Source organism: Alligator sinensis, unplaced genomic scaffold (assembly GCF_000455745.1).
Source record: "Alligator sinensis unplaced genomic scaffold, ASM45574v1 scaffold347_1, whole genome shotgun sequence".
Taxonomy (NCBI): Eukaryota; Metazoa; Chordata; order Crocodylia; family Alligatoridae; genus Alligator; species Alligator sinensis.
The window spans coordinates 2,159,697-2,183,084 of record NW_005841922.1 but is presented as its reverse complement, the minus strand read 5'-3'; the positions used below and the strand labels follow the sequence as shown (position 1 = coordinate 2,183,084).

Genomic DNA, 23,388 nt, shown 5'->3' with positions numbered 1-23,388 from the left:
CATTTGATGTAGGAATTACAGGGTGACATTCTGTAGCCTGTGTTATGTGCAGGCCAGACTGCGTGACCCCCTAAAGGCCTCAGTCTCTAAACCTACATGATGACATGACTTATGACTAAAACTAAACAACAGAATATTCTTGGTCAGGCAGTGTTATTGCTTTGGTTGGGATAGACTCTCAGCTGGATACATGTTGTCATAGTTGCATGAACTTTAAGGAAGTGACAGAGATGTACATCAGCTGAAGACCCCATGTGATTGTTTTGTATTCACATGCCTGCTAAGGCCTCAGACCTGCTGTTGGCTTTGTATGGGATATCTTTGTATGCTAGCAAGGCTTCATGAAGGAGCTGGAGATTGTGCCCTTGCAAAGCCTCTTACTGTCTTGGGGTGCTTGTAAACGTGATGGTTGTCATGATGTACACATGACGAAAATGTCATTCGTGTGGCTTAATGGCGTCACACATTACATATGTGACAGTTTTGGGGGTTTTATATGAGTTTTGCAGTGATGATCCGGATGTAGGTGATTTGGATGTAATTTAGTTTGCAACAATGCGCTGCAGCTGGCACCTCGCCCTCACAGCCACAGGAGAGGTGGGCAGACTGCAGAGAAAAAGGATCAGGCCCCCCGCCACTTCTGCCTTCAGCAGCCACCTGCTGACGGCAGAAGTAGCGACGACCCAATCCTTTTTTTTTGGCAGAGCCTGCCCACCTCTCTTGTTGCTGGGGAGGCGAGCTGCCTCCAAGTGGCCCTTGAGCTGCGGTGGGCCATGATCCTTCCCTCTATGCTGTCCTGATCCAACTCTTCCCTGAGCCCACCCATTGGAAGCCTGCTGGGTGCTGCTCCCCAGGTGGGCTCAGGCAAGAGTTGGATCGGGCTGGGTGCTGCCTCTGAGCTGGCGCAGCACCTGGCCCGCTAGCAGCCCACCCGAGTGGCCCCGGGGGGCACTGCCACCATGGGGGAAGGACTGGGGCCCCCTGCAGCTCAGGGGCTCTTTGGCCTGCCAGCAGCTCACCCCCTGGCCACAGGCAGGCTCTGGCTCCGACTGAAAAATAATTAAAAAAAAAGGATTAGGCCCCTTGCTATAACATGATAGAAAAATTGAAATGGTGGGTTTCAATTAAAAACACCCTTTCAGTTTAGGGGGCATAGAATAAAACCCTGAGGACTAAACCCCTGTCACGTGTACAAGTGCCACTCAGTCAGAGAGAAGTCCTATTGGGTAGCATAAAAGGTGCATAGAGTTATAACATCAAGATAAATTATCTCTTAATTTTTAGTTACAACTGAATTATCTATAATGGAAGTACTCAGATTGAGAGGAAATGCAACTTAATGAAAAAATAAGCATCACTGATAAAATAAATGTTTGAACTGCTAGAGATGAAATTATAAATTAAAGTAATCTCTTCTTCAGATATCCCTTTTTAATGTTTTACTTGTCACAGGTATGTGTGAACACTTATAAGCGATTGCTGGTACATTATTTTCAGATGATCAGATTAGACCAGAGATGTTTAGCTTAATATATTTTGGAAATATTTATGTGGAAGTCCATCTTGTTACATCTGGAAATAATTGTGTTAGCTTTAATGATTCCAGAATTCAGTGATTACAGAAAATGCAGCTTTTTGTGTAACTTTGCTAGTAACACTGTAAAATTACTTCACTTGAATATATTCAGTATGCAAGAGTTATGTATTTATCAGAAATGCATCTTAAGAATTTGTTAAATGCATGTACTTTTAAATTTAGACTGAAAGCATAATATGTTTATAGTTTGCAATTGTGCTTTCACGACTCTTAAATGGTATGGACCATGTTTTGCATGTTATTTGCATTTTCTTGATTCATGAGTAATTATTTTCAGTGGTCTTTCCCACAGAAAGGTCTTGGGAAAAGTTTAAAGATTTTAAAATCACTTGCAGATGTACAAAACCTGTATAATCACTTGTATTTTATTTAAGTGCTCTTCTGAAGAAGAAATACTGTATTTAGCCAATTCCTATAGAGTAGCTGTAAAATGGCACATTAAGCCTAGTTACTACTTTTCTTCAGAGGTATTTTGGCAAGGACTCAAATGTGAAATATGATATTGCTGGTATTGAGGTTGCATGGACTAATATTTATTGTATTTTCATATAAAGATGATAGATGTTGGTGAAAACTGCTGGTGATCAGCACTTTTGAAAATCAGGTCACTTATAGATGCCTAAATATAGATTTAAAAGTCTAACTCTAGTCTCTCTAAATAGTTTTGGCATGCCACGTGTAATATGTGTGTGTGAGGCACTATTTAAAAACTTTTCTTGGAAATGTTTCTAGAAATTTGCTCAGTTCTGAGTTTGGTCACACAAATGTTTATTTAATCAGGAGAGGTTTATTAATTTAAATTGTTACACTGGTGGAAATCACATCAGAAGCTGGTTCAGAGTGTTAAACTCTTGTAGTGCACAGTTATGGTATCTGGAGTCATCTGTCAACACTGTCCATTACAGAGGATGGATTTAAAAATAATATTCGAACCACAGGCTGCATCTACACAAGACTCAACTGCCCAGTAGCATTGGGGGGCACTAACTGATGTGACGCTGCTGTGTACTAGTAACGAGCTACTGCACAGTAATTTGTTGCTACCGTGCAGTAGCATCTGAAAAAACCATGTGGAGATGCTACTGCACAGTAACGCTGGGTACTGCACAGTCATTTAGTACTTGGTTACGGGAGTACTAAATAACTGCACAGTAACAACACTGCTCATGTAGCCACGGCCACTAAGAGGTAATAGATGTATAAGCTGTTGAGCGATATAAAAATTAGCATCTTCTGTGTAGAGAGAAAGTCAGCTTTATAAATATAAGTGTCCCATCATACAGCTTTCTTGAGCATTTCTTTTGTTTTGATACAAAATTAGGTAATTAGGTTAAGGGGTCACTGGATTTTTTGGACTGTAGGACAGTTGCAAACTTCCTTTACTGATTGCTGTGGCACAGTGACAGCTGGTCTCTGAAATAAATTCGGGGTTTTTTTTTCTGGTTTAGAAGATATGTCATTTTCCTTAGACCAGTGGGCTACATTTCCTTAGACCATGGGATGCACTACATGTGCATCCCACTTGCAAGTCCTAAATGATTGTGGAGTACCTACCTGCGCAGTCCTGGAGGTGCATGGGTCATTTTCGACCCTTCTGCATAGTAGCAGCGAGCATGATGGGGTGGGGCTGAGTTTGAGGATACATGGGAGCAGAGTGAAATTAGGGGACATTTGAGGAGGCAAGGGCAGTGAGGAGCCCTTTGGGGCCATGGTGCAGTGTCTGGGGGACTCGTATGCAGGTACAACAAGCAATTTTGTCCATGGCCAGGCTGGGGGTAGTCAGCTCACCACAGGCTCAGTTATATTTGTTTTTGCTTGGAATATAAACTGATAGATACTGCTTTAGGCCCCTGGCATATTATTAAAACATTTAATTTCTTTTTAATTGGAGAAAAATATGTGATGTGTTTATGGGATAATGACCCCACCAATTGCACCCACTCCCCTTTTCAAAATCTTAGATCCACTTGTTGTCTCACTTGGCCTAGATACATGTAAAACAGTGGTTCTCAACCTTTTGGTACCTTACGTACCCGCCACTGATCGACGTGGCAAAAGTGAAACTGGAAGTCCCACCATAGCACTTCCAGTTTCACCACCGCGAAACGAGTCCCACTTGTTCCACTGCAGCCCGGGGCAAAGCAGCCTGCGCAGGGCCTCCCTCCCTATCCCCGGCACACTGATGCTGGGGAGTGAAAGCCCCGGTGCACTGGACATGGTGGGAGAGGTGGCGGCTGGAACTTCTGGCCCGAGCAGGCAAAGACCAAAATGCAGCACCCGCGTACCCCCTGCCTGTGTCTTGTATACCCCCAGGGGTACGCGTACCATGGGTTGAGAAACACTGGTGTAAACGAATAGAGATCAGTTGGGTCCTTCAACATGAGACTCAGTGTAAAAGGAGGTGAGGGCTAATGGAACAGGTTTGACTGTCGTTAAAATCTCCTGTGTTTTGGCTTTGACCCCATTGTTGAGAATCAGTCCTATCCCTTTTATTGAGTTCCTTTATGCTAAAACTTTTCAGAGAGCAAATACATTTTGGCAAATCTAGTTTTTCTCGGGGTAGGCAGCCTCATTTATCTCTAACAGCTCTCAGCGTTCGACCTTGTGTCAACCTTAAAACAGCAGTGGCTCCTCCAGTATTTTAGAACGTCTGGTTAATATTTAACAATTAAAACAAGGAAATCAGAGCACCCCAATTCCTGCTAGGTATAGGCAAGACCTAGATCAGTGTAGTTGGTTCCTTGGCATTGCACTGTTTGCACTGGGCATGGTAGTGCTTTTCTGAGTTTCAAACCAGGGTAAGCTACGCTGATTGAAATCCTGCTGCATCAGGTGTCTGTGTTCTGGGTGTTTACTAGTGCCCCTGGGATAAGGGTTTCTATAAGTATGTTGGTAGCAAGAGGAGGATCAGAGAAAGTGTGAGTCCCTTACTGAACAGGGGAGGCAACCTTGTGACAGAGGATGCAGAAAAGGCTGAAGTGCTCGATGCCTTTTTTGCCTTAGTCTTCACAGGCAAGGCCAGCTCCCAGTCTACTGCACTGGGCAGCACAGTTTGGGGAGGAGGTGAGCAATCCTCAGTGGTGAAAGAACAGGGTAGGGACTCCTTAGAAAAGCTGGATGTGTACAAGTCTGTAGGGCTGGATGGGATGCACCTGAGGGTGCTGAGGGAGTTGGCTGATGTGATTGCAGAGCCATCGGCCATCATCTTTGAAAACTCATGGCAATCAGAAGAGGTCCTAGATGATTGGAAAAGGACAAACACAGTGCCCATATTTAAGAAAGGGAAGAAGGAGGATCCAGAGAACTACAGACCCATCAGCTTCACCTCAGTCCATGAAGCAGATCCTCAAGGAATCCATTTCTAAGCACTTGGAGGAGAACAAGTTGATTAGGAACAGTTGACATGGATTCACCAGGGCCAGGTAATGTCTGACCAACCTGATTGCCTTCTATGATGAGGTGACTGGCTCTGTGGGTGCTGGAAGACCGGGGGATGTGGTGTACCTTGATTTTGGCAAGGCTTTTGATAGGGTCTCCCACAACGTTCTCGCAGGCAAGCTAAGGAAGTATGGGCTGAATGAATGGACTGTAAGATGGATAGAAAACTGGCTGAATCATCAGGCTCAGAGAGTAGTAATCAATGGCTTGATGTGTAATTGGCAGCTGGTATCAAGTGGAGTGCCCCAGGGGTCAGTCTTGGGGCTGGTTTTGTTCAATGTCTTCATCAGCGACCTGGAAGATGGCATAGAGTGCACCCTCAGCAAGTCTGCAGATGACACCAAGCTGGGAGGGGGCACAGTAGATATGCTGGAGGATAGGGCTAGGATTCAGAGTGTCCCAGACAAATTGGGGAATTGGGCCCAAAGAAATTTCCTGAGGTTCAACAAGGATGAGTGCAAAGTCCTGCATTTAGGACGGAACAATCCCAAGCACCAGTACCGGCTGGGGGCTGACTGGTTGGGCAGCAGCTCTGCAGAAAAGGACCTGGGGGTTACAGTGGGCAATAAGCTGAATATGAGCCAGCAATATGCCCTTGTTACCAAGAAGGCTGCACTGGGCTGCATTGGTAGGTGTGTTGCCAATAGGTCAAGGGAAGTGATTATTCCCCTCTATTCAGCACTGGTGAGGCCACATCTGGAGCACTGTCTTCAGTTTTGGACCCCCCCCACTACAGAAAGGTTGTGGACAAATTGGAGAGAGTCCAGCAAAGGGCAACAAAAATGGTGAGGGGGCTGGGGGACATGACTTATGAAGAAGGACTGAGGGAACTGGGCTTACTTAGTCTATAGAAGAGAAGATTGAGGTAGGATGTAATGGCAGCCTTCAACTACCTGAAGAGGGGTTCGAAAGAAGATGGAGCTAAACTGTTCTCAGGGTGGCAGATGACAGAACAAGGAGCAATGGTCTCAAGTTGCAGCAAGGGAAGTTTAGGTTGGATATTAGGAAGAATTTTCTCGCAAGAAGAGTAGTGAAACACTGGAACAGGTTACCCAGAGAGGTGGTGGAAGCTGCATCCTTGGATGTTTTCAAAACCTGGCTAGACAAAGCTTTGGCTAGGATGATCAAGTTGGGGATGGTCCTCCTTTGACAGGGGTTGGATTAGATGACCTGAGGTCCCTTGCAACCTTAACTTTCTATGATTCTATAAGGCCTCAGTGACGTATATGAGAGAGAAAGAGAGAGGCTGGCCAAGTGCTTGGGTTACTAGTCTGGGATTTAGGCGTAGTATCCTTCAGTTTTACAGTTCAGATAGTCCTTATGGCAGTGGATCACTGAATGTGCCTGCTCTCAATTCCAAGCCCTGACATCAACTTAAACCAGCTTCCCATATGGCTGGTTCCTGAACTGGCAGGATCCATTGGTACAGTGCTTTTGTGGCTTCTCCATTACCTGTACCAGTGTAACCAGTAGCAGCTATCCTTCAGTGCTCTTCTCTCTCACAACAGCTGCTGTGGTCACAGTTTTGAACTCTGATGCCTGGGAATTGCCATGTCCGGAAGCCTACCTGTCCCTTTAAAATCTTTAGCATGTTTTGGAAGTACCTTTCTTCTTAAGCGCCCACCTTTGAACATGTGTAGGTATGGCTTCATGATATAGGTAAAAATGACAAAGATGTGTGGTCCAGGAGAGAAGTTTTAGATTTCCTGAACTTTGCAAGGGAAGGGACAGTACAACCCAGCCATGACATTCCCACATTGCGGTGCAGATGTAGGAGGTGGGATGAGCAGCAATGTGGAGTGAAGGGGAAAGAAATACAACAATCCTACCCAAAAGGCAAAGGAGGTCAACAGATAGCCTGAATAATGTTCTCCCTGTCCCAGGGATGACATTATTATGCAGATGTCACTGATTGGGAATCCCATGACAAATTTGTAAGTGACACTGGACATCTGGAGAGAAGAATCCCAGAAACCTGCATTCATTGGTGACACGTAGGGGGTGCCATATACGTGCATGTGCACCCTCTGAGCATGGCGGTGCACCCCCTGTGAAAAGGCACTGCCAGCGGTGCCTGTGGGCGGTTGCCATTTGCCACCCTCTGCCGCCAACACCACTGGCAGTGTCTGCGGGCAGTCCACAATCACCCCTGGCTGCTGCTTCCACTGCCAGTGGCATCTGCAGGTGGTTGCGCTCCCCCTGCTGCCAACGGCACTGCGGCTGCCTGCGGCAGCTCTCAACTTTACCACTGCCATGCTCCCACTGCCGACTGTGCCACCCCTGCCTGTGGGAGCTCACCATACCCCCCCAGCTTCCAGGGGCACACAGCATTCATGCCTGCACTGATGACAGCCTTACTGAAATGAGGTACCTAGAGGATGCTTTCCTCAGCTAGGAGCTCTTCCAGATCTAGCTGAACTTGAAAAGCCTGGAGATGAAATCCACTGAGGAAGGGGAAGAGAGTTCAAGCTGCTTTATTCATTCATGTTTAATGACCACAAAAAAAAAAAGAAAAAGGAAAGTTACCTGTGTGTTCCCATCTCTTAAAATGGTGGCTACAAACAAACAGGGAGCACCTGTTGAAATAGGTGGCTTTGTTTTAACAATGAGCACTGGGAGCCATAGGCAAAAAGAGAGAGAGAAAATTCTACAAGCAATCTCAAAACCATCCCCACTATATGCTTTGGCAGGGCAGGAAGACAGAATTTCTAGCAACATAAATCAATGCATTGCGAACAGGAAATAAATACCCTGAAACCAATACTTGAGCATTCAGACAGAATACATGGAAAATTTAAAACAATCCTTGCAAAAACCCAATACATATCATTCAGGCAATATTATTTTTATGGATAAAAGTATAAAATATGCAATAGAGACTATATATATATATATATATATGTGTGTGTGTGTGTGTGTGTGTGTGTGTATACGAGGTCTGTTCAAAAAGTATTGAGACTGATGCTGTAGGAAACAAAATATGTTATTTACAGGGGTTTCAGCTTAATCTGAAACAGTATGCTCCTTTTGCAGCCACACACTTCTCCCAACATTTCTGCCATTGTTGGAAGCACCTCTGATAAGCGATTTGTGGAATTGCTAAAAGCTGCTCAGTCGGATTTTGTTTTCACATAACAAACTCTTCTTCCTTTCAAGGTTTTGTTTAGTTGAGAGAAGAGAAAAAAAGTTGCAGGGGGCCATATCAGGCGAATATGGAGGCTGTGGCACTTGTGGGATATAGTGTTTGTCTAAAACTTGCCTAAAAATTGCTCCACAAGCTGTGCTGAGTGGGCAGGCACGTTGTTGTGGTGAAGCATCCAAGAGTCAGACACCCACTTTTCTGATCGTTTTTCTGGTTGTTTCAATCCCAAATCGCTAGTTAGAATTGAATGACACGAACCAACAGAAATTCCAACTTCTGCTATCTCTCGGACAGTCAGTTGCCTATCATTTTGAACGAGCCATGCCCCCTTCCTGAACCCCCATGGAGCCAGGTTGGAGCCCTCTGCCCCACTCCACATAGCTGGACAAGGCCCTGCCATGACCACCCCACACCAGATTGGGACCACCAGCTGGATCCAACATGTGGGCAGCCTGGGCACTGCCCATCTGACCCATTGGCCAAAAAAGTTGAGCACCACTGGCCAAATCAATTCTGTCTTCTCAAGCCTGGCCTAGACATCAGTCTCTTTACTCAACTGACTTTTGGCATCAGGGAAAAGCACATATACCTTCCACTCAGTTTTAGTGTGAAATAAGGAGAATTTCTACAAATATGTACACTGCCCTGTGATTAATACAGAAGTCAGCACCTTGCCACTCTACTGGCTTTGCATGGTTTTTGGAAGCATTTCTGGTTATTACTGCTCAATAAAGTTTTCATGGTGTGAAAATTCATGAGGCCTATCCAGGATCAACAGACTCTACTGCAGCTCGGACTTGTGTTTCCATGTGGGGTGGGTGGTGCTGGATTCTTGATTTGGTCCACAACATACTTTCTGCTGCTCCCGCTTTTCTGTCTCCTGTTGTTGTCATGAAGTTTCAAAGTACTGAGATCCCTGCAGCAGACTCTTCCTCCATTTGGGGCAGTCATGGCGATAGTCTCCCACAAGCTGACATCAATGTTGCATTTGAGGATGTCCCTAAAGCACTTGCTTTACCCTCATTTTGAGCATATGCCTTGACTGAGCTGGGAGAATAAAACTTGATTCAGGAGTCTAGAGTTGGACAGCTAGATGACATGGCCTGCCTAATGAAATTGATGTTGGATAATCATCACCTCAGTGCTCATGGTGTTTGCTTGCAGAAGGATGCTAATGTTGGTACATCAGTCTTCACACTGGATTCGAAGGATCTTCCACAGGCAGTGTTGATGGTACTTCTGTAAGAGTTGGCTTCCAAGGTACGGGAAATACTCAGAGTTCTCCAGAGTCTCACCATAGATCTCGATTATCAGACCTGGGGACTGTTCATTAGAAGCTTGTTGGTGGAGGGCCTTAGTCTTCTGAATGTTCAGCATCAGTCCCACTTTCTTGTATGCTTCAGTAAAGACATCAACAATTGTCTGAAGGTCAGCTTTTGCATGAGCATATACTACAACATCAGGAATCCTGGTTTTCTCTATTTAAAAATCACAAATTCTCTGATTAAAACTCCCCAGATCTGCATTCTTCCATGATTAAAATGAAATGTCACTGTGTGTGTATCCATTGAACACAATGTTTTACAGGCAGTCCTCGAACTTAGGACACAATTGGTTCCTGAAAACCGCGTCTTAAGTTGAATTTTCTCATAAGAAACAATGTCATAAATGGGGGATTGGTTCCTGAACCAAGGCCCAATACCCTATTTTCACCAAAAATACCCCAGAATTTTGTACTCAATCAATTATAGATGAGTAATATAGCTACATTAATGTGTTTATATTGTAAATAGCAATCGTATTGATTTGGAAGGACTTCCTTGAGGTGACTTGGCTGATCTTTTTGAAGGGCTCTTGTTTGGACTTTTTGAAGGGTTTGTGGCTGGAGTCTTCTCAGGAGTCTTGGCTGCAAGTTTTTAGGGAGTCTTGTCTGCTTTCTTAAAGGAAGTATCCAAGGAAGTTTGGACAGATGTTCTCCAGGGAGATGAGCAATGCAGCAAACTTGTTTGCTGGCATGGCATCGCATCGGATTAAGCGTTGCAAGTCGAAACTGGCATTGTAAAGTTGAAACAGGGTGTCAATTTATAAACGTTGTAAGTGTGAAATGTTGTAACTCAAAACGTTGTAAGTCGAGGACTGCCTGTATTGATATATTTACAATTTCAAAGTAATTTGGAAGCCTACCAGTGCTTCAATCATTTATAATAAAATTAATTTTAAATACCTATGTCTTTTGGTATTTGATTTTGGTTTTTTTATCATAGAAAATCAGAGCTCCCTCTGCCCCCTTCACTCACCAGCGTGCAGGTCCAGCTGCAGCTGTCCTCCCCCCTCCCCCCTGGCCACTGCTTTGTGGTGCTGAGCAGCCTTGATATGCTAATGCCCTGCCCATGCTATTGCCCCTTACTCCCAAGCATCAGCCCCCCCAGCCCTACTGGTGCCCCTCGCTTCCCAACCCACAGCCCCCTGGCCTTGCCAGTGCCTCTCACTCCCAACCCCCTGTCCCGTGCCTCTGGGCCCCAGCTGCTTAGTGTGTGAAGAAGCGGTTGAGTGTATGAAGAAGTGTCAGGGGGCGGGCACAGGTGATGGGGTGAGGATGGCATGTGCTGCCGCCCGGATTTCTCTGCCTACAGTGGGGCATGGGGATGTAGCTGGGTCAGATCAGCTCTGGACCGGCATCACCTCCACAGTCCAGGGCTGCCAAGGTGAAGTGCAGCAGCAGCAGTGGCATGAAATAGTGCCCCCTACTGCTGTTGGGTGGGCAGGGGGCACCTCATGTTGGTGGCAGTGTGGCATTTCCTCCTGCACAGGGTCCCATCTGCTGGGCCATGGAGGCAGCTCCTGATCAGAGCTGGTCCTATCAAGATGCAGACCCATGCCCCTCTGTGGGTGCAGAAATCTTGGGGGGCATATATCCCCCCCACATTGCCTGTGTGCCCCCCACCCCCATAGACTTACCTGGAGGGAGATATGGAAGCTGTTCTCCACCACCCTGCCTGGCTGCCACGTGCATGTGTGCACACGCACATACATGTGGTGCCCCTTGCAACCCTGCATTTTGCTCCTTTCAGTCCCAAGCAGCCACTTGTAGACTGGAACTCTGCCAGCCTGCAAGAGGAAATATGTGGTTTCCTGCATTTTTCTCTTTTAAAAGAGAAAATCTGTGATTTTAAGTTTCTTCTTTTGCTTGACAGAAACTATGGTGCATTAACCATGGGAATATTTGGCTCAAGGAAATCTAGCCCAATTAGGAGGCAACCCCAGTGTTCTCTTACTCTACCAAATGCACACTCAATAATCATCCTGCAGCTACTCAGAAAAAGTTAAGTCTACTCATGGGCTAGGGACAGATATTCAAAAAGCCTGAGCCTGAATTGATTCAATCTTTGAAGGTTAGTCTAACCAGCCTAGGTTGAACCAGTTTACAACTGGACAGATATTCCCTCTGGACTGAAGAAATGCAGGCACATGCCTGCAGTGGCTCAGGCTAGAAGCCGGGGGGTGCCAGAGCAGCCCTCCCTTCCTTTCTAAAGTGCTGAGCTGAGGGGGCTATGGCGAGGCCCTGGCAGGACACTCTGATTAGGGAGGGGTGTAAACCCCAACCCTGTCTACACTGTCCCAGGCTTTTCCCCACTCACTGCTCAAGGGGTGGGAGTGTTGCCAGACCCTAGCCCTTGGCTAGCACTCTGAGGCACAGGGGGGTGTGCAGTATATGCATCTGTTGATGATACTGAGCTTCTCAATCTTCCTCTTCCCTGCTTCTTCATACTGTCTGCAAACCTGACAGGTGGGTGGACCAGCAGGGAGCTGATAACAGTATTTATCAACCCATCAACAAAACAAAAGCCTCTCTCATTAGTTCAAGCTCTTTTTAAACAGCTTTTTCCAAGGAAGGGAGGGATATTACCAACTGACCTGTTGATGAACTCCAAAAAGGCCTAAGTGGACACTGTTCTGTCTGCCTGTCCCAGTGAAATTGGGTATGCACACACACAGTGGCAATGCATAGGGGGTGCATGTGCACCCCTGATAGCTCCGCTGTACCCACTGATGGCTGTGCTTGCTGCTTAGGCAATGGGCGGGGGGGCAGGTGGGAATGCTGGTGCCCCCCCTGCAAGCGCCAACCGATTGGTGTGCTCGCTGCAGCTGCTTTGGGGAGTGGCTGCAGCCACTTCTGGGACTGCAGGATTGCCTACAGGGGATGTCTCGTGGTCAACGGGATCATCTGTAGGGGACCCCCCCCCTCCCCCCCACCCTAGACTGTAGGATCACCCATGGGGGACCCTCCCTTTGGTCAGCAGGACTGGTCGCAGAGGGGACACATGCCCACCCTAACTAAGGCAGCACCAGTTGCCCATGTGCACACGCGCACATACACATACACCTCTCAGCGTTAGCTAGCATACCACATGCTGGCTAGGTCTGTGGGGCTGAGGTCCAGGCTGTGGGAAATGGGAGAAATACAGGGGATCCTTGCTTCAGCAGTGAGGAGGGATGTGGCAGGGGGAAATCAGGCAGACACTGCTGTGCCTGTAGTCTCCACCGAGGTCTGGCTAGGGAGCAGGGGGGCAGGGCCAGCCCTGTTCTCTGGAACAGGCAGCCCAGCCCAGGGCTGCAACACATCTGGGATGCTGGGGGATTGGGGTTTAACTTAAACCTGGAAGGGGTCTGGGAAATACATTGCATAAACCAGTTTGACCCAGATTAATTACATATGATACTACATTCAACCAGGTTTATCTTAAACCAGTTTCAGCCATTTTGAAACTGGTTTATCTGCACTGAACTTATGCTCTGCTACAGGTTTAAACCAGTTGCTGATTACTTAAATCGGTTTCTGTGTAATGTCTGTCCTTAGCCATGATGCTCTCCAGCTGCGTGGTGCCCCTTCGTAAGACAGAGATGGAAGGAGTAAGTAGGCCTGGTCTAGGAGTATCACTTGCACTCCCAACAATGTGAATGTGCTGCAAAAATGTCTTGTGCATAGTTTTTCAACAGGTTTTCTATTCCTGAAGATGTCTCTTCCCTTACCACCCCATGTTAATACCAGGGAAATGTTTGCAGTGGTCCACCACCGCTCACATCCCAAAAGAAAAGTGCTCCTCTGTGCTTATGTACTTGTAGACAGGCCAAGTTTGGCCCACTTATTAGGGTGGGATACCCCAGTGCTGGATGCGTGTCCCATCTATTATTACATCACTGTTTGAAGCCTGAATGCTTCAAATGTCACTAGTCCCTTCCTGTTGCTCACAGTTTCACTCAGGTGCAACAGGATGTACTTAATGGTCCCACACACCTTGAGGACTGCACATGCAGTAGATTTGTGAGCACCACGCTGATTGCTCGTTGCCTGGTACCAATCCAGTGTCACAAGTTTTCCAGAGTGTAGTTGCCACTCACTTGTCTCTGTCAAAGCCGCTTTCATTTTGGTGGTGGGAGGCTGGGTGAGCTCTGCGTACAATTCCAGGAATAAACCCAACAGTTTTGTGGCTACTGCTGGTCATGCCAGATTTGCATCGCAATCTGATTGCACTGTTTGGTTCAGAATACTGCTCTGCTGTGAATACCTGTGTCTTTCATTGTCTCTCCATAGCATCTAGTCCTCCTGAATGGGGCTGTTTCCACTGTTGCTGTGGGAATAGTTGAAGTTCTCCAACTACAGAAGGCTTCACATACTGTTTCTAAAACAGACAGTATGCCGCTGACCTGTTGTTAAACCCCTGTATTTCTAAGAGTGAAATGGCAGAGAGATTAAAAAAGCTAGAACTAGAAAGAGTAAATGATGTTTCCCTCTGGGCTCCATGGAATTAATGAAAAAAAAAAGTCCCAAAAGAGAAGACAGGACATAGTGAGTTATGGGAACGTGACCCCAGCTCCCGCTTCCCTTGCAGAAGTGCTGACAGGGCAGGTGTTGTGCAAGGGCTGTGGTGCATAGGCTACCCTTATTATCAACACACCCACTTATTTTGAAGATGTGTTGCACCAATAAAGTGTATATGGACCACAGTAGTTCTGTTCAGGCAGTTGTAGGCCAACAGAAATGTTACTGGTAAAACTTCCTAGTGGAGAGGCAACTTGGGGCAACCTGAGTCTCGTTCCCTGCTCTGTCAGATACTTCTGTGAGACCTTGGGCAGGTCATCTCTATTCTCTGTACTTCACTTCCCCGTCTGCAAAAGTGGGGATAATCATATGTCCGTACCTCACAGGCATATTTGGAAAATAAGTTTTGTAATAAAAGTCAGATACTCGCATGTTGTTCCATCTAAGCACCTACAGTAGGTAGACCCTTGCATGCTTTCTTGTCCTGCTCTTGTGCATCTTCCCTAACCATTTCAAATGTACATCTGAATTACTCTACCTGCTGCTTGGTTTATTTTGCCAAATTTTCTGCATTGTCTTCCTCCCCCCACCCCCACCCCTTAACCTGCTTGGATAGTTCTGTGTCCTCTGTTTGAACTATTTTGAATTCTCAGAGTTTGCTTGGGCTGATTTTATAAACATCCTGGCGATTACTGCAGTTGATTTAAGGAGTTTGGAGCTTGCACAGGTCTGACTTTGTTTTTTTTTCTTTTGTCTGTTTTCTTTCAGTACTTATATTAACTAAAGGCACTGGAGAGTGTACTGAGGAGAACGAATTTGCAGCATCTTAGATTAAGAGTCTGATCTAATGTCAGCAGAAAATGCCATTGACTTCATTAAGTTTTGAACCTAGGTGAATTAAATAGATCTCTCTAATTTCTGTGGTAAATCTAATGCCTTTAGTGTTGGTGAATATTCCCCTGCTCTACATCTTACTCATGTTGAGACTAAATTTCAGATTCTCCAGCAATCTCATTAGGACCTTTCCTGTAATCTCTCACTAGTCCTTTGAATTACTCTGGTGCTGAATTGCTATGTCTATTAGCAAAGCCTCCAATAATTAGACTTCATGTGATGCCTTCTGAGAGTAAGACTTTTTTTTTGTTTTGTTCAGAATCATTTTTTTCCTATTTAGTCCCAACCAAAGAGTCAAAGTAGAGGGAACAAGAATTCAATTTGAAATGAGAATGGAATGCCTCTAACCAATACTGGGTTCATTTCAACAAAATTTGGAAAGACATAACTTAAAAATAACTTTAATCTGATGCTACACAGGGAATAAAAATGAATTTTTAAATAACTGAATGTATGTTTTCTGGAAGTATGGGCTAGGCTTCCATGCCTCTGAGAGGTTACTTCTAACCATTGTTTTCAAAGGGGTCACATGAAATCAGCCCTTTAAAATCAGTATCAGGACATTTTTATGACCTTTTTCTATTTCTCTTTCCACATACAAGGAAGTGGTCTTGAGTTCATTGCATATTTCTTTTGAGAAGGGCAGCCTAGGAAGGAAAACCTCAATTTGTCAGAAAAAGAAACAAAAGTGATGCGTGTTCCGGATATCTAAATACACTATGGGGCCTTTTTGATAAAGTCTTACCCTCAAGTCATCTAAAGAAATATTTTTGTATTATTTTCCTCCTATATAGCTCTCTAATTGTGCCCATTCTTCTCACCGTTCAGCTAGTCTGGGAAGGCCAGCAAAACAATTAACCATCCCTTCCTCCATGTATGTCATTAACTCATATTAACCTATGGAGCCAAAGAGGTCAGATGCTCATGGAGTGAGAAATGTGTGGTATTTGTACAGAGTTGTATGCCTCCGCTTATTTGATGGCTTACTTGGAAATGGAAGAACATCGTCTCTCATCTAGTAAGAATTCACTTTCTGAATGTGGGAGGGTGTTTCAGACTTTGAGAGAACATTTAACATGATTTGTTTCTGGTTAGATTCACCCAGTGCTGTTGCACTCCTTGTCAGAAAAATTTCAAGGCAGGAAGTCAGCCCAGGGACTGGAAATTATAGCAGTGAAAAGTGATCACTACCTCTGTGGTGCAGGGAGGAAGAGCTACACAAATCATGGGTTGCACTAGCCAGAAAGGACTGATGCCTGGTTAGTTTTGAGTGTTTTCATTTTGGCATCTCCCTGACAGGAGCCTCCAGCTGCAGAGATCTCATTAGTCCCCCTTCACCCCAACTTACATCTTTTGAAAGAGTGGTGATGGAAATGCTCCCAGTCAGTCTTCAAAGAGCGTCTGATGGCTAAGGCCCTTTTGGGGAAGGAGAAGGGATTCTGTATGACTTGCTACCTGTACAGCTTGTGGTGTCCTGCAGTAAGAGATGTGTGATAGTGTCAGAAAATGGGTAAGCTTGGGATGATATTCTAAACACACAGCTTAAAAATGGCTGCGTAGCTGCATCAGTTGACCCAGTTGTCTGCATGGTCACGTTGCCTTGGCAAGATAGTATTAACATGAGACTGCGTATTTCATTGTATACCATGTTGTATATCAGGGTATGTACATGCCTTGTGTCCCATGTGTGAAGTTTTGTGGCTTTCCCATATTGTCAGCCCATATTGGAACTGCAGATAGTGCAGCTTCAGAATTTTAACTGATTCACTTTTAAAAAGGTAAATAGAAACTTGCTAGCAAAGCTGCCTGTGCATTAGAGTCAGGTTGGGGGTTTAACCCCCCAGCCAGAGTGGGTGGACATCAGGAGCCCTAGGAATTCTTAGTGGTACCATCAGGGCCCTGCAGGGAGAACAACGTCCCCCAAAGTAGGAGCTCTGTCATTCTGTTATTGGATGTGGCGTGAACTCCTTGTTCCCAGCAGCACTGGCTCAGTTTGTTCTGCACGAAAATAAAGGCATGACATCTTATACTGTATGTGAGAGATTAAGAGGCTGTTTTTGGAAAACCCATCTTGTGTAAAAGTGAATGCAGGGAGATGATAATTTTAGAGCATTCTCTCAAATTCATCCCATATATGTTGCAATAGAAATGAAGTACAGAACTCCATTCCAGCTCGGTGTGGTGTTTGCCATTTTTATCAGGCAAATCTATTTTTTTCTGAAGAGAAATTGCCCACCCAATTTATCACCTTTCTATTTTTGTTCTTCTCTATATAGGGTGGCCTTAACTGCTGTTCTCACCAGGTTTGATGTTTTTGATTTATACACCAAGTCCTGACATTGATGTGGATGGAGCTGTTTTTTGTCCTTCATGGCAGGGCTGTTTATTTCATCTGAAGGCAACGCGATTTCCTGTTTGTACGGACCAGAGTCCTTTTTCCCCCAAGCCAAAGATTTTTTTTCAAAATAATCATAGTGCTAATTGTACCTTCAAAGGACTGGACTTTCTAGGTGCCTTCCATGGCCCCACTCTTACAATGGTCTTTATAAGGGTGGACTCCTGTGCATGTTAAGAACCCCGTTGGGGTATGCTGGATGAGGAGTCCAGTCTGCTGCTGGTTGCAGGCAGGCAGGGGATTGATCTGAGGACTTCCAGAGATAACAGCATGTGCTGCTACAGTTTGGGCTAAAGAATCAAATCACCATAGTTGGGACTATAATGGTCCTTATCAGCTGTGGATGGTATACTGGACCTGCAACGCACAGACACACACTTATTTGCCAGTGGGTGATGCTTGCTGCTTTGAGCATACTATCAACATTAATTCATTGAGGATGAGAATAATTAGATATTTATAGATTTTAAGGCAGAAGAGACTCTTAGATTATTCAGCCCGACCTTTCCTATCACCTGTTAATCTAAGTAAACTGTGTATGGTTATTGAAAGTAATTTGGTTATTTAGCTCTAAAGCCATTGTAGGTGTATCTCTGATCACTCACCTTATATTGGCCTCTTAGAGTTTCTTGACACTACTTTAAAAGCTCCTTTGAGGAAGTTGCCTACTATGAGCAAATGTTGTACTTGGGATTTGAGGCTCCACAGGATCAAAAACACCATTTCTGCCCATTTGAATCTTCCACTAGCTTGAGGAATGGGTGAGTTTTATAGTCAGGTAAACTGAGGCACGGAAGGTTTCATAGTTTTATTTTTTTTAGTTTTAGGGTCGGAAGGGACCTAATAGATCTTCTAGCCCGACCCCCATCTTCTAGCCCGACCCCCAAGGTTAATGGGTTAACCCAAAGGTTAATGAGGCCACTGACAAAGACAGAGGCAAGGTTGAGAACAGAATTCAAGGCCTGTTCTCCATGTTTACCCTTGAGCACCTCCAGCCAAGGGCCAGCAAAGTTATTTGTTTGCAAGGGTCTGTTCTTCAGGAGTCCTCTGTTTTAACGCCTGCGTCTGATCTGCTGTATTAGTCAGTATTCAAAGATGAAGTGTCTTGTAGTTCATAAGATCTCTGTCTCCATTGGCTGGTCTGGTTGTATACAGATGCCCTTTTATTCTCTTGCTGAAAAGGGTAGTTGGTGCCCCCAAGTGGTAGAGAAGTAAATAATAGGGTTTTTTGTTTGTTTTCAAGTTCTGGTGGAGGGAATCTCAGATCTTCTTTTTCTGGGACCCGTCAAGGGAAAAGAAAGGGAAAGCAAAATGGATGTGAAATTGGCTTAAAGAAACAAACAACAAGCGTAGAAAATCTGCCTTTTGTGGCTAATAAATGCAACAGCTGTGAGCAGTACTTTGGCAGGGCCGTGGCCAGCATTTTAACTGTGCTGTTTTTTCCTTGTAGGGCAAGCAGGTGTTGGAGAGTGCGGTGATGAAATGGCACAATTCCCTGCAGAGCCCTGGATTCCAGTGTAAACGGTGCTTGGACAGCTGTAGGAACGGCCAAACAAGAGGTCACTGACACTTCCTTCCTCCTGTTGCTGAGGTCTGCACAGCAGCTGTTTCAGTGTTGTCGTGAAAGTGCTCGGTTCTCGTTTTCCAGACTGAACAGTTAAACGGAGCTTGACCTGAGCTTTGGGTCCCCGTGCGCGGTTCTCTTTGAGCATGGCTCTGCATGGAGCAAGGTACTCCCTGGATTGTGAAAGGAGGGTGAGCGAAGACCTGGACAGTGAACCCAGGAAGCAGTTCTTCACATGATGGGATCTTTGGGTAACCACAATGCCCATCACTCAAGAAAATGCTCTGCTCTTTCTCCCCCTCCTGTATCAGTGGCTGCAAAACAACCTGCGGGAAGAGGTGGAAGGGTCAGAGCAGAGGCTGTGTCATTCTGCCATTCAGAAGCTGAGAGAGTATATTCAGTTGAATTTTTCTGTGGATGAGAGCAAACTGCAGCATGGCAGTCCCAGCACTTTAGACATGGAAATCTGCACTGTACACCTGACCAAGGAGCTGGAGAAGGCTGAGGCACTCGGGTTAAGTTTTTTCCTGCTTTTGGAGACTATGGAGAGAAACGGAGAGGAGGAAAAAAGAGGAAGGGGCATAAAGGCCCTGTGTTGGATGTGGGATGTATCTGGGTAACTGATTTAAAGAAAAACAGCCCAGCGGGGAGATGTGGGAAAGTGCGACTGAGAGATGAGATTCTTTCCCTGAATGGACAGCTAATGGTTGGCGTGGATGTCAGTGGGGCAAGGTAAGGTGGAAGTGGTTAGTACAGACCTGATGTGCTAGAGGATCATTACTGTACAGACTGATCTGACAGAGGCATGGAAAAGCCATCGCTGGAGCTTGGGCTGAAATACTGTGGCCAAAAGATTTTAGAGAACAAAAAAAGGTGGGGGAAGGAATTTAGTAACACATATGGCAAATTTGTATCATTTTATCGAATTGTTTACATTGAGGGGGAAATACAAGTGCATCTGAATGTTTCATCTGACGCTTGAAACAAATTATTTAAATCTTCCTTTTAAAACAACTGCTCATTTAGAATTTTCCTTTGACATTTTTTAAATATAAAAAGATGATATAAATGCACTGAAGACAGACCTGAAAGAATTAAAAATGAAATAAGGTGCATGTGGGAATTGCCGGTGAACTGAAAACATCAGTTACTTACACAACTCTGCTCTTCACGGACCAGATGAACAGCTCGTGCTTTCTGTTGCACAAGGGAGGTTCACTCTGGATAAGATTGGGAGGTACCAGTGCAGTAGTGGTTCGGCTTTTTGTTCTGGAGGGCACAAAACCTCTGCCTTAGTTAAAGGATTTCTCTCCTCCAGTGGGTGGTTTTGATCTGAAATCTGTGTCAAACAAGTTTTTTGTAAAAACCATAGGGCTGGCTTACCTGATTCTCTGTCTGAGCACTTGAGTGCAGCTTTATTGACCTCAAGAGTGAAGCATTGCTTTATACCAGCTGGGGACCTGGCCCCACAAGTAAAAGCCTGAGGAAGGGAACAGTAAGGGCTGTAATTAACAGTGTCTTCATTCTTTGAGGAGTTAGTTTAAGAGTAAAAAGGTTTCATAGGAATTACTCTGTATTTCACTGGGGGGTGGTGGGCGTGTGACAGTTTTCCGGCCAGCCCTCATTGTTCTCATGTTCGACAACCTGTACTTTGTAAACAAGGAAGGAAACAGACTCAGGCTCAAGGAAGTAATGCTCTAAGGGCACATTCTTGCAAAGTGCTGAGCACCCTCAGCGACCATTAGAGAGATGGCTGCCTCTTACTGACCACATTCACAGTAGCAGTGATGACAAGGAAGTTAAAATTCCTAGATCTGCTGTAAAGTTCTGATCTTGGACACCTCACCTCATTTATGGTCTGGTAGTTTTCCATTTTGAAAATGGGACTAAACTGTTTTCTGTTTCTTCTACCTTTGGTTTGTCTGCCTACTATGATTTTAGGCTATTCAAAACTGGGTCTTTGTTGTACAGCACTTAGCACCGGGGGGCCCTGGCCTCAGTCAGAGCTACTAAAAAAGGGTTCCTCTAATACCAACGATTAGTACAAATAGGTCTGAATCAGTGCTGTAATCAGTAAAGGTGAGAGAGGATTTACCACTGGGTCATGTATGCTGATTTGAGCAAGATGCTTAGAGGGCTGCATCTCTACAATTCAAAGATGCCAATACCCAGCTTCGGTTTTGTATGTGCCAAAAATAAGTCCCTGACATTTTATTCCTGAAGATGTGCGTTGAAGATAAAACAAATGATATTATCAAGATCTCTAACTACTTGATTGTGCTTGCAAAATAGAAGAGCATTTCCAAAAATCAGTCTTAAGAGGTGGGTAAAGATGTTTGATGTGCTGTCCTTTTTCTCTCTCCACCATTGGAATTACTTGTTCCTAAGATCCAAGAAAATCTGTAGAAGCCAGTGATAATGTCACACTATTTTTCGTGCCAAAGGAAGTGAATGTCTTGTGGAGTCTGAGGCTTCCTGGTGTCAATTCTTATTTTTCCAGCCCTGAGTTGTGTTGTGTTTTGCAGGGTCCCTGGCTAGATCAGCAAGCTGGGTACAATATTCACAATCAAAATAACAAGATTTTTGCACCAATATTTTATGTCACTGCAGGGCTGGAACGCCCAGATGTTGACTGCGTGCACAGCATGAGTTTTTATTTATGACAGTTCATAAGACCCTACCTTAAAATGGCTTAATGTCACATGGACCTGGTTAAAATACAGGGCATTTAGTAGGCAGACCTGTTTTTTTCAACATCCCAAGCATTGTAGTCCAGTGTGCTGTGAGTTTTTGACAAGCAATACTAGTTGCATAAAAATCAGAGTTTTGCAGGACTGTCTCGATTGTGGTGCTGTTGTTGGCTTGGCTTGGCCGTTATGCTTGGATTGCCCTATAGTAGCAAACAGCAGTCCTTACGTGGCATCAAGTAGAGCACCCAGCATTTTACCATTTAAATCGAGCAGTGGCTCAGCATGATTTTTAAGAGATCTTATTGGTTTCTTTATCAGGGATCTTTTAGCAGATCATCATAAGATAGAGCACTTAAAGCAGAAGGAAGGAAGGATTTGATTTGCAGAACCTTTTCTGCCTTTGGTTGAGCACATGTGCATTTGTGTCTGGTACACATTGGTGGGGCCTGTTCCTGTTGATTCTTCAGACCTCCCTATACCCCCAGGTTTCTGCTGAGCAGACCAGTCCATTGCAACGAAGATTTTCAGCAGCAATGGGCAGGTCTGGCTTTTCACATCTCAGTGGTGGCCACAGCGTTGTAATTATTTTGCTTATTAAGCAAAAGACCCTGGTTTGATATTAAAGGGCATTAATTCTGTGTTTTTATGCATGAGTATATGTGTATATATGTGCATATATATATGCATATGTGTATATACTGTGGTAAAGAAATGAGAAAGATATGACCAAACAGCCAATGTGACAGCAAGCCGTGCTCATAGCATGGGGAGGAGGAGTGATGGGCGCGGTTAGCAGCATTCCCGCTCATGCTGATTGGCAGGGGGCGGGCAGACGTTGCCCGGTTAAAAGGGGAGCGCGCCAAAACAACGGGGGGGACCCGTGTAATATCGGAGAGGACTGATATACCTCGCCGGAGGTCCTGCATCCGCGAAAACCTGGACGGCCCCATCACGATTTGGTATACCACATGAATATGCTCAAGAGCTCCCGAGGAATCGGCGAACTAGATTCCTGATACAGCTGTACGAGATTGTTGCCTGAAATAGTGAGTAAAGCGATTTTCTTATCTCACTGCCTCCCCGGTGTGTTTCTGTCAACGGAGGGAGAGACAGAAGAAGGAGGAAAGGCCCGAACCTTTTTGTCCCCGACCTACTCAAGTGGATTGGGCTCAACCACCCATAGTTAGGTTGCACATGGCGACGAGGATGGGATCCTCGGGGAAAAGGGGAAACGAAGGAGATGCCGACGAGTTAATTAGGCATTGCCCGTGGGGAAACCATCACCGGCCCCCAACCACGAACGCCGACGATTTATGGGCTCATGTGGTGTATCATCAAGCTGGGCAGGACGGGAAGATGGGAGGCTATGTTTCCATCCGCCCGACCGAAGATAGTGAGGAGCTGCCTAAAGAATGGGTCGTGTCGGGTCTCAGTCCCGTGGCCCTAGGATGCCTCCTTTCCAGCCCTGCAGTTCTTTATCATCCACCCGATAAAAAGCCCGAGGCGTTACTTAGCCGTGTCAGGCTTGCAGGCACGAATGACTGTACTCCCGCAAAAGAGTATGCCAAGTGTATACAGTACCTAAAGGAAGGGAGCGGCTGCGAAACCCCTCCCGATAAATTCAACTGCCCCGATCTCGATCTTGGGGGCACCGAGAATGAAATCCTAACGGCACTCCGTGAGAGTCTTGAGGCCGGTGGACGGGATGCCGCGGGGTGGACGGGACAGAGGTGGAACAAGGGGAAAATGATTAATTTCCTGTTTTGCTCAGTGACTACCTTGCTGCGGCATGCAGCGAACCAAGCCAGCATAATAGATATGCTGACTAGAACGGCTGAGCAGCCGAG

The 23,388-nt window shown here is 45.4% G+C and overlaps 1 protein-coding gene across 1 annotated transcript in view; it reads left to right on the top strand.

The window, feature by feature from the left end:
- PDZD2 (PDZ domain containing 2) overlaps positions 1 to 23,388 on the top strand; it is a 335,521-nt gene that overhangs the window by 105,381 nt on the left and 206,752 nt on the right. Inside the window, 2 exon segments of the mRNA XM_025198461.1 lie at positions 18,738 to 19,373; positions 19,376 to 19,583. Of these exon segments, the coding sequence (XP_025054246.1) occupies positions 19,112 to 19,373; positions 19,376 to 19,583 (470 nt within the window). The 5' untranslated portion in view covers positions 18,738 to 19,111.